The sequence below is a fragment of the Microtus ochrogaster genome, chromosome 10 (assembly GCF_000317375.1).
Source record: "Microtus ochrogaster isolate Prairie Vole_2 chromosome 10, MicOch1.0, whole genome shotgun sequence".
Lineage (NCBI taxonomy): Eukaryota > Metazoa > Chordata > Mammalia > Rodentia > Cricetidae > Microtus > Microtus ochrogaster.
The window spans coordinates 81896722-81908319 of NC_022016.1; the positions used below are offsets into that span (position 1 = coordinate 81896722).

An 11598-nucleotide genomic window follows, 5' to 3' on the forward strand; every position below is an offset into this window, starting at 1 on the left:
CACACACACACACACACACACACACACACACACACACACACACACACACACCCAGTGATCCACCTCATATCCCTGTCCCAAAGTTTTCATCACTTTCCAGAACAGAGCCACAAGCTGGGGACCAAGTGCTCAGGTGTGTGCCTGTGAAGGTGTTTTATATTCGGACCAACAGTCCACCCCTGCACTGGTCCTCTGTCCTGGCATTCTGATGGTGTACTTACTGCCCTTCAGTTTCTGTAGTTCCACACACCCAGATAACAGTGTGAGGGCTTTTGTGTCCAGAGTCTCAGAACAATGCTGTTGAGATTCATCTTTATTGCATGTATTGATGGTCTGTTCCTTTCTGCTGCTCTAGAGGATTGCATTGTGCAGATGTTATTGCACTATTTCTGGCCTGGGCCTGTAATGCTGTGAGCCATTTGAAATAGTTAGATCATTTGTATCTGGTTAATGTGTGTAGAAACTGCCACTGCTGGGATGGGTAGGTAGTTGCTAGAGTCTGAAATCTTTGACAAATAAACTTCTGACAGGTGTTTTCCACTTTGCTGATCTTTGATAGGAAGTGTACACTTCAGTAGCAGTGACTATTCTGGAATTTCTGAAAACGGACAGAGGTCCCAGAATAGACAAAGAAATGAAGCCTTGCCCGGGGTGGCCGAAGAGTCTATCTGGAGAATGATAGAACAAACACCAGAACGTGTTCTCATGACATACCAGCTGCCCGAGAGGTAAGAGAGCACTTCCGAAAATGCAGCTGTATGTTTGGATGGTTTATTTCTGTAACTCAAATTTATATTACCATTTATTTATATTGTTCTGTATACGTCTGTGAGTGTGCCATGACACATGTGGAAGCCTGACCTCTTTCTAACGTGTATATCCCAGGGATGAGACTCAGGCCACCAGGCTTGGTGAGCAGGGAAGTACCTTCTGTGCTGTGGTCTGTATGGAGATGTCAGAGGACAGCAGCAGTCGTCACTCTTGGCCGAAAGGGCCCTCTCTTTCTCAGATATCTCACTGGCTGTTTTGGGGTTTGTCTTTTGGTTTTTTTTTTTTTTTGGTTGTTGTTGTTGTTGTTGTTTGGTTTCTAATATGATTTTTAAATGTCTTATACACAGTCATAGAAAAATGTGTTTATAAATTTATTCATTTAAAGTCAAGCAGCAAATGACTTGGAGAAGGACTGCAGTTGTGCATGTGCAGACCCCACAGAGCAGACAGGCTGCTCACCCGTGCCCCTAACAGAGGAGGTGGAAGGAAATGCATTTCTTGATATGCTTTGCTTAAACATCACACTGGGTTTCCCACCAAGAAGCAGACAGTTCGGTTATGTCACGAGTCAACAGCTAAGCGCAGCGGTGGAAGGGAAGGCTGTTCTCATAGGCCTTTGCTGTGTTTAGGAGAAGAGAAGAGGTGCTGAGGGGAGACCTGGCAAAGCTCAGCAGCATGCAACAGCAGCAGCCCCAATTCACTCCTGCACAGAAGGAGGAACTGGCCAAGGTGTGCTCCTGGATCCACAGCCAGACTGCCCCTCAAGAAGGACACGTCCAGGTAAGCACGTAATTGTTCATACAGCGACTGTTCTGCACCAGGTGACAGGTGCCCTTCACCTTCACGGTCACCTTTGTATTCCAACAGCAGTGTGCATGTGAAATAGCGAGCACAGTGTGTTCTAGGTTTTGAGAAGTGGTCTTCCTAACACTGTTGGTGAAGTTCCTTCTCTTCACCTCCGGAAGGGCACAGTCACAGGCCAAAGTACTGTTAAAGCCAAGGCACCCGGACACCAGTGAGTTAATTGAGCTTACATACAGAGCATGGGTGACCCAAAATGGCCACATCATCAAAACCATCTCATCCTAGTGTGAATGGTAACTTCACAGCATAGCTCCACAGGTGGTCTCCACCACCCGTCAGCAGCCTCCCACCCCACCCCGTCAGTGCATTCTGCACTCTGTAGACTGGTCACCTCCCTAAAGCACAGGACACCTGAGGTGAAATTGCATAGGACTGGGAGGAAAGGCTGGGGTCTAAAGTGAGGGTCTCATGACTCTCTACCCCGTTTTTTTCTGTGAGGGAGTGTCACAGGCCCCTTCGCTCTCTCATGAGTAGGCACAGCTCTTTCCTTAGGCTTGCTAGACAGCATGCCACTACCATGACGACATAGTTCTCTTCCACCAGTTAGAAAGCTAGGGTGGTAAAGACACTACCCTGACATGACCAGCTGAGGGAAGCTCTCAGAGATACATGGTTCAAATACTATCCCTGTGTGGCAATTTAACTTCCAAATACAAGAAAGGCCCACACTGCAGGGAATTATCTCGCCCTGCAGGAGCTCTGCTCCTCTGGAGCTCCACAGCCCAAAAACACGAACACCAGTCATTTTAAGCATTAATCTCTTACGTTATCTAACAGACTGGCAAGCCAGGGTTGCAGCATCAATACGGTTTGAGTTACCATCCTTCTGATTCAGTCTGTAGTCTCCCTTGTCACTTCCTTTCTTTTTTTTCAATTGTTGTGTTTTATGTGTATGGGTGTTTTGCCTGCATATGTCTGTGTACTCACATGTGGGCTTGTTGCCCTCAGAGGGCAGAAGAGGGCACCAGAGCCTCTGGAACTGAAGTTAGAGGTGGTTGTGAGCTGCCCTGTGTGCTGGGGATCGAACCAAGCTCCTCTGCAGTAGCAGCCAGTGCTCTTACCCACTGAGCCATCTCCAGCCTCCCTCTTCAGCTTTTCTTACACTGCAGGTATGGTGAGGTCATACCCCTCTCCAGCCTTTGTTTCTCCCTTACTTTCTAAGGAGCTTTGCTAGATAAAGGATTCTTGGCAGATGCTTTCATCTTGTTTGTGTATTTCCTTTCTCTGCCTTCTATGTTGGTTAGGTTTCTGTTGTTGTGATAGACACACCATAACCAAAAACTTTCCTCAGGAGGAAAGGCTTTATTTCACCTCACAGATGATACAGTCTACAAAAGGAAGTCAGGGCAGGAACTCAAGTCAGGAGCTGATGCAGAGGCTATGGAGGAATGCTGCTTGCTGGGTTGCTCCCCATGACTTGCTCAGTCTGCTTATTATAGCACCCAGGACCACATGCCCAGAGGTGGCACCACCCCCAGTCACCTGGCCCTCTCACAGCCATCATTAATCACAAAGGTGCACTGCAGACTGCCTACAGGGCGGTCTGATGGAGATATTCTCTCAGTTGAGATTCTCTCTTCCCAGATATGTCTAGGTTTGTGTCAGGTTGACAGAAGCCAACCAGCACATCTTTTTTAGATGACATTAGCATCACATAACACATTTGTCTTTGTTCTCTTTTGGAGAATTGTGTCGCCTGTGAAGACAGAGGTTCAGTTGGTGACACTGGAGAGGCCTGTGAACATCAGGCATCAGAAGACACCAGTTGAGCAACTGTTCACACTTTCTCCAGGTCTTGTGGGACACAAAGATATCTGTATTACTTCACTAAACTCTTAAATGACAAAGTCATCAACATTAAGATTTTCCCCTTGCTTTTGTTTTGTTTAGGGTAGCACTGGGAATCAAACGCAGGGCCTCCTTGCACACGCTAGTCTGGCGCTCTCCGCTGCTGACCTGTATCCCAGCCCTCCCTTCTCGGTTTTTAATAGGTGACGTTTTCCCAATCTCTGACCTAGCCATCTTCTTGAAGGCACCAGATTGCCTCTGAGGAGGTATGTGTCTGAGAAGATTTGATTTCAGAAGTCACTCTGAATAAGTTCCAAGCCTTAGTCCTGTTTGTTTTGTTCTGTTGCTGCAAAGGCATTTTCCCATTGGAATACTTGAATTCTGTCTGTAGGCTGTGTAGTTCACATGATGTTTTCCATGAATTTAACATATTGATCTAGGCTTTGTACAGCGTGGTGCTTCCCTTCATGGTTATGATAAGACATTCCACCTTTCTCACAGAACATTAGAGTGCATTGTTCCCTAGGAAGTGCAGGAGTCATGGGTTTGGTTGTTTGTCCCCATTCTTGTCCATGCACTTCCTGTTGATGTCAGCCTCTCATGGAAACTCCTTTTGTAAGGTCTGACTGCTTGAACAGGGCTTACTCTGGAGAGTTGAAATCAAGCCTTGCATGTTAAAAGAGCTGCTTACTCAGCCAATCGTATTTTTTAAAGGTTTTTTTTTTTGTTGTTGTTATAAAATAAATGTGAAAAGTTTTTAAAATCATGTTACTGTTATTCTGGAGATATATGTGCTTAAATGCTCAGTCTAACAGTTAACTTCTTCTTTTTTGCTGAATTTACACAAAGAGGCCTTCATGCCGACCAGAGGCCAGATTGTCATTGCCTTTCCTTTGCCCTTGAACAGGGTTTGGGGCCTGCAGAGTGAGAAACTACACTTAGGGGAACTCAGTGGCCCCAGCCTTCGGGATTGCAGCTCTGTCTCGGGAGTGAGCATGACTGTTTACCTGTTTGTCTGCTCACTGCCCAGTGCTCTAGACTAGAGACACCCAAGATTCCTTCTTCAGCTTCCAGTGACTGTGGAATCCACCCCGTGCAGCTCAGAGGAAGGAGCTGGCAGGAAAGGCCGTCTGCAGTCTCCTCTCATGCGCAGTACTTCCAGAAATCTAACATAGTTTTTCTGTTTTGTTGCTTTGCTTTGGTTCAAGAAAATACTATTTTCTCTGACAGTTTTTAGCTGTTGATAAATGTCCTGTCATTCTGATCAGGAGAAGGTCATGATGACTGCTGGCCCAGTGCTCCAACTCTGTGGCTTAGACTTCTTTTATAAAATAATGGTTTTTCAGGATGGCAGTCCTATCAGAAGGTGTCAAAAACATTCTCAAGTGCTGCCTACGACATTCTTAGAATTTTCTGGTATTGCATAGTTCCACCAAAGGTTCCTGCTGTGTGGATCGAGACTTCTCATAGATGGGGATGTCAGAGCCTGCGTTGGTCATGCTGGCCTTCTCCAGTGAAGGGTTGTGATATTTGGAGCTACTGGGACCATTCTGCATCCATGCACACGTACATTAGACCTGATGTTCTCTGGTAGGATGGGCCCTTTCCTGTTGGTTCTGAGTACTTGTTTCATCTACAGCTCCTTATTTCTTTGCCTTAGTCACCTCTTACGGAGTATGTATTATCCAGGCTTGATTTGAAACTGGTGCTTGTAGTCTGGAAAGCCCTTAACCAAGTCTCCCCTCTGCTAGCATTGCTGTCAGTGCACTCAGAATCCCTGCTGCTGGGGTGGGGCCAGCAGAGCTTGCTTCCCCCCATGGGGGCTATACCCAGTGGAAACCGTTGTTCAAGCTTACTGACTTTTGTAGTATTAATAACTATAGAGTTGGTAACAAAAGTATGTATTGCAGACTTCAATGTTTACATAACTCTTTCCCCCAAAGCTTTCTTTTCTTGGGTCATAGGTCCAAATTTAAGAAAACAAGATGTTGTGTGAATGGATTAAATGAAACATCATTGTAATTTCACAAGGTGGTAAATTTTAATCAAATTAGCAGTTTGTTTATAATTATTATGGATTTGCTTGTACTTTAATGGTTATTAATCTTTCCATTGTTTATCTTTTTTGAGTAAAAACAATAAACAGTGTATGCATAAAAGTGGAGAATGTTCTTCATTGTATCAACAAGCCCTGAACATGCGTGGTGTCAGCCAGAGCTGCTTCCTGGGATCCCCTGAGCTCCCCCTCCCCCCACCCCGCAAGCTCAGCATTGCCACTCTCACGGGTGTTTGCGCGTCAGTTTGTCTCCACTCCCCTCTGGAAGAAAGACCCTTCCCAGTGTGTTTCATCCTCATCTGAGCCCTGAGAAGACTCCACTGGGTCCTGGATGTCTGTGTATGTATACACATGTATAATGCCATTCATTTATGCCAGTTTAGTAAAACTATCGAAATTATTTCTGAAGCTTCTGTAGGGTGAGCTTGTATTTTACAGTCTGAATGTTACTTAAAGCAACAAAATCTAGAAATCAAAATATGGAGCCAGACCCTGGAGCTAGCAAGGCCTTAGATCTCATGCCTTTCCAGTCATGTGTTCCTTCCACTGATAACAACAGCAAGACAAACATAGCCAGTGTTTACAGCCTCTGCCCCCGGCTGCCCCCTCTTCCCTTTATGGCAGCCCATGGTGGCTGTTCTCACTGTGCAGGATAGGCTGCTGAGGGATGAGCTTAGGGATCCATCATGAAAATCACCCCAAGTCACTGCACCTCCTGATGACTTCTAGATTGTATTAGTACACTAGAAACCACTTAGGCTTTTGGGGGTTGCCAGTAGGGAGCTAGAACTAGTTTGATACTTAGATTGAAGAACCTTAATTCTCATTCTTGATTTCAGAATTGAGTCTACATGCCTGCTTTCCCTACCAAGCTGTGGCTGATGTCTAGATTAGGAAAGCTTTGTCAGAGCTGTGTTTGAAGGCATTGGTGATGTTTGCTGGCAGAGGTATGGGTCACGTAGTGTCCCATGATGGCAGATCTGAAGCTCTCCAGACTGCCACAGTTGTACATGGAATGCTAGTGTGTTTACACATATGTGGGTCTACTGATTCCATTGCACACCCGAACCCCTGCATCCCCTCTAAGAATGCAGGGTGTTTTGCCTTTAATGGCTGCAGTGGAAGTGAGTTTCAATACTTAGTGTGAGTCAGCCATGACCTTAACTCACAGAGGTTGAGAGCAGGGAAGTTTTCAAGTGCTCAGTACTGCGACCTACTAAAAGTGGGAATCAGCACACAGACTTCCCCACATGAAACAGTTCAGACCATCGCCCAGGCCCCACTCCAGGTGCCTTTGTGTTAGAGCTTGAGTTTTTCAAGCTAAGGTACTGCCTTCCTGACACGTGGTAGAGTGCTTGGTTCATGAGCGTGGAACCCCGGATCCCATCCTCAGCACTACGGCCACTGGATGTGATGACATCTGCAACTTATATATTCATATATTCATTTTTAATGGTTGAGAAGATGTCATAACAAAGTAATTTATTTTTGAATCATTTATGACTTGAGACACTTTTGGATAGATCTTGGTGCCTTTTTCTTCTTACTCCGTGCTGTGTGCTTCTGCTTTTCTTTTTTCCCCGGAGGCAGGGTTTCTCTGTAGCTTTGGAGCCTGCCTTAGAACTCATGCTGAAGATCAGGCTGGCCTCGAACTCACAGAGATCTGTCTGCCTCTGCCTCCTGAGTGCTGGGATGAAAGACATGTGCCACCATCACCTGACTTCGTTTATTGCTTTGCTAGTAACTGGTCTATTGGCGTCAGTTGTTCTGAGTGTGTGGTGCTTTGTGTTTTGCTTTTGTAGTAAAACCCAAGGCCTCACACCCACTAGGTAAGAGCTCTACCAGTGAGCCACACCCCCCAGGCCAAATAAGAGACATGGTGCATTTTAGAAGTAAAGGGGAGGGGCACTGCTGGAGTTGAAGGTGGAGAGGAAAGGTTGTATACGACCAAAATGCATTGTACTCACATAGGAGAGTTTATTGCTTTACTTAGACATTTTTGCAGTGCCCAGGATGGAACAGAGAGCTCATGTTAGGTAATCTGTCTGCCACTGAGCTACACCTCCAGCCTAACTTGTAGATTTCCAGGAAATACTAAGGATAATGGGGAGAAATACAGGTTATAGATTTTCAGGATGTTTATTTAAGTAAGCTTGACCCCGTGTGATACTTGTGAAACATTGAGGACTTATTTCTCATAATAATGAAGAAATGGGGTAGTTAGCCGGATTTTTCTTCAGGCATCTTCCTTGTTTAGTTTTCTAAAGTGGTGGTTCTGATGAAGTAAATTGATGCTTGTATCTCTTCAAATGCAGTATTTCCAGAAGCACTCCGAGACAGTCCCATATTGCTTATGTTGTTTCCTGGTTCTTGCCAAAAGACGACTCAGTACAGTGTTAGAATCTTGTCCAGAGAAAGCCTGAAACCCAAAGTTCAGAACAATAAGTAACCCTCATGGGGGCTCCTCGGAGCATGTGCGCTCGCTCTCTCTCTCTCTCTCTCTCTCGCTCTCTCTCTCTCTCTCTCTCTCTCTCTCTCCCTCTCTCTCTCCCTCTCTCTTTCTCTTTTCTTAACCCTGTGTTGCTAGAGTTCCCCTATCCTCTCAGTTATAGAGATTTGTATTGGTATGGATCTTGATTTATTGATACAAATTTAAAGTTAGTTTTGTTATATGTATGTTGCTGCTCTTAATCAAGGTATTGTGTTTTTGTAGCTCATTTAAAAATGTAGTGTATAATTAAGAAATACAGGTTAATAGATAATCATCTATAATAGTCAAGCTCGTAGTCAGTTAAGTTTTCTAGATATATAGAGATATATTTCAGTTATATAAATAATCTCATAAAACCTTTCAAAGACCTATGGAATATTTAATTTAAAATGTTTTAAGAACTAAAGTCTTTTCATGACAATGAGACATATCTACTCCTGACAGCACCAATCTACTTTAAGAGGATAACGGGTATTAAAGAGGCTCCTTATGGAGTTTATCAGCCATTTGGGCAAGAAACTGCTCTTGCCTGGACTGCTTGATGGTTTGCTGTATGAACTGGACATGCAGGACCCACAGAAAAATGACTGCTGAAGCTGCTTAAAGAAGGTGACACAGTCCTTTGGGGTTCCTGCTTCATGAAAGAATCTGTCAGACATTCTGCAGGACACAGAAGAAAGTGACTAACAAACTGCCAATATAGGCGGAACTGTCTTTGAAATTTCCTGCTTCATAGAAAAGTCTGAAGATATCTTCAGTAGGCTGAAGATGGATGCTCCAATGATACAGAAGAACGTTGGGTGACTGTCCAGGCAATAAGAGGTCTCTGTCAGTTCTAGAGTTTTGGAACTTGCTTACAATGCACTTCCTGTTTACTTAGGTAATATTATATCCTTCTGGAATCTTTGATGGAGTTGAAGACTATATAGTTATAGCTTTCTTTAGTTACGATAAAAGATAAAGTAGATATAAATATTTTAACTAATTCTTGCTTGATACCTATTGTGTTAAATGTAATTTTACTATGTTAAAAGTTAGAACCTTCCTTTTTATTTAGACAAAAAAGGGGAGATAATGTGAGAAGTCCTTCATTCATTGGTTAATGAATAAAGAAGCTGCTTTGGCCTATGATAGGGCAGAGTAGAGCTAGGCAGGAAAACTAAACTGACTGCTGGGAGAAAGAAGGCCGAGTCAGGGAGACACCATGTAGCCTCTGGAGCAGACAGACATTGGTAAGCCATAGCCACGTGGTGATACACAGATTAATAGAAATGGGTTAATTTAAGATGTAAGAGTTAGCCAATAGAGCTAATTGGCCAAGCAATCATTTAATTAATACAGTCTCTGCATGATTATTTCCAGTCTGGATGGCTGGGAAGCAAATGAGCAGCCTCTGCCAACACTCAGTGACCATTCTATATTGGCTTCTGTCGGTGATTAGTTCTGGACTCTTAATCTTCATTGTCACATAGATCTTACCTGTTAAAACTGGCTTCTTTTAAAGGTAGAGCAATGCCATAGTTTTCTTTTTATTCTAGAATAAAGTGGGCACACCCTACATATATGGTTTTAGGCCTTAGGAATAATCCTTGTACTGGATTGTTTTATGTCAACTTGACACAAGCTAGAGTCATCAGTTAGGAGGGAGCCTCAATTGAGAAAATGCTTCCATAAGATCTAGCTGTAGACAAGCCTGTGGGGCGTTTTCTTTATTAGCAATTGGTGGGGGAGGACCCAGCCCATTGTGGGTGATGCCAGCCCTGGGCTGGTGGTCCTGGGTTCTATAAGAGAATAGGCTAAGCAAGACATGAGTTCAAACCAGCAAGCAGCTCCCCTCCATGACCTCTGCCTCAGCTCCTACCTCCAGGCTCCTGCCCTGTTTGAGTTCCTACCCTGACTTCCTTCAGTGTTGAACAGTGATGTGGAAGTGTGAGCCAAATCAACCGGTTCCTCCCCAGGTTGTTTTGGTCATGGAGTTTGATCACAGCAATAGTAACACTAACTGGACTGGCTTCTGTTTAGAAGCATGTAAACATCTGAGTGAAGACTTTTCGCTAATGGCTCACAGAAGCTGTGCCTGTCCCCTAGGGGCTTCAGGTGCTGCTCACTGTCTCTGGGATCTCATGTCAGGGTGGTTGCTGCCAGAACGCTGGTGGCTATTACAACCTTAGAGGTGTCCCTGGTCCAGATCCATGAATGCTGATGTCATGATTTCTCAGGAGACATTTACATAATCATAAACACTGAAGGCAGGGTCCCTGGAGAGACCCCTTGGAAAGCATACAGTGGTCCCCACACTACACCATCCATGTGTGTCCTGTCACTCACACCACACCCCAGCCTTTGCATCACAGGGACAGGACCACATCCTCATTCCATTCCCTTCCCATGGTGCCTTGTGGTGCCCCACACTGACTGCTTATTGGTTCCTGCAGGTCTGTTGAAGTTCCACTAGTAAGTGCCATCCTAGTTCTGCTGCTGCTGGGGCCACGTGGCACGGCAGTGGACGGCAAGTGCAGCAGGGGCCTTCCCTGCTGCTCCTTTCCCTTACATGCCACTGTCATTCACCTGGAGCAGGTGCTTGTCAAGTCCATGTTACAGTCATATAGTCTATGAAACAGTTTAGAAAAAAACATTTTGGAAGAACACTGGCCAATCACTATAAGATGTGATTTCCACCAAGAACACTCTTAGGTCATGAATTAAGGGTTCTGTAAAATTGGTTATGAGAACTTCAGCCTTTCACCCTCAAAAACCAGAGTTTCTTACCTTTCTCAAGCTTCCCCTTGGGGTGGGAATATCATCACTGGGATCTGGAAAACAATTTGACAGTTTCTCTTTTTAAAGCAAGGATGCACTGCGCAGACCAAGCCGGCCTCACAGAGACGCAGCTGTGGCATTTGCTACCATACCCAGCAGCGTTGCCACCACACTCAGCAGCCATGCTTATTTTAAAACCTACAAAATCTAAGATTCCAGGGCTGGGGAGGTGACCCATAGTGCACCAGCTGCACAGGCTTGAGGACCAGAGTCCAGGTCCCCAGAACCCATATCACAGCTGGGTGAGCATGGAGGCCGCCTTGATCCCTTCAACATTTGGGAGGTAAAGACAGGGTCCCTGGGACAGGCTGGCTAGCTAACACAGCTGGAGACAGGCTTCAGTCAATGAAGAGAGCTAGGGAAAACATCCAACTCTGCCCCCCACCCTCACATGGGCCCACACAATACACGCACAGCACACATGGAAAGAAGAAAAAATATAACATCTCTAAATTATGTGTAGTTTCCAGTCCTGTGCACGCTGAGGCAATGTGAACTTGAATACAGGCAAGGATTCTGACTTCAGCACTTTGTTTTTCTCATTAACCATTCCTAGTTTGTCAGAAACACAGTTGGACTGCCCGTCAGAGTGTCTCCTTAAAGACGCTCCTTATTGTGCCCAGGCGTTGTGAGCACTGGATCAGTGTGTGGAGAAAACGGTCAAATCTGTCATCATTTCCATCAGGTGGTGTTTGTCGAATGGGGTCTCAGGCTGTCTGCAGACTCATGGGCTCACAGGTGTGAGTCACCATGTCTGACCTTACTCATCTCTCTGACCTGCTGAACATTTTACTTGCATTTTTTTTTT

The 11598-nt window shown here is 45.0% G+C and overlaps 2 protein-coding genes across 2 annotated transcripts in view; one reads left to right on the top strand and one right to left on the bottom strand.

Annotated features, from left to right (window-relative positions):
* Nucleotides 1-5554, top strand: part of Per3 (period circadian regulator 3) — a 51131-nt gene extending 45577 nt beyond the window's left edge. Inside the window, exons 18-20 of the mRNA XM_026782295.1 lie at nucleotides 560-728; nucleotides 1401-1551; nucleotides 3321-5554. Of these exons, the coding sequence (XP_026638096.1) occupies nucleotides 560-728; nucleotides 1401-1551; nucleotides 3321-3404 (404 nt within the window). The 3' untranslated portion in view covers nucleotides 3405-5554. The remainder of the gene's footprint in view (nucleotides 1-559; nucleotides 729-1400; nucleotides 1552-3320) is intronic.
* A 2230-nt stretch (nucleotides 5555-7784) lies between these two features.
* Nucleotides 7785-11598, bottom strand: part of Uts2 (urotensin 2) — a 6536-nt gene continuing 2722 nt past the window's right edge. Inside the window, exons 3-4 of the mRNA XM_005353670.1 lie at nucleotides 10740-10783; nucleotides 7785-7898 (exon numbers count right to left, since the gene is read on the bottom strand). Coding sequence (XP_005353727.1) covers nucleotides 7785-7898; nucleotides 10740-10783 — 158 coding nt within the window. The remainder of the gene's footprint in view (nucleotides 7899-10739; nucleotides 10784-11598) is intronic.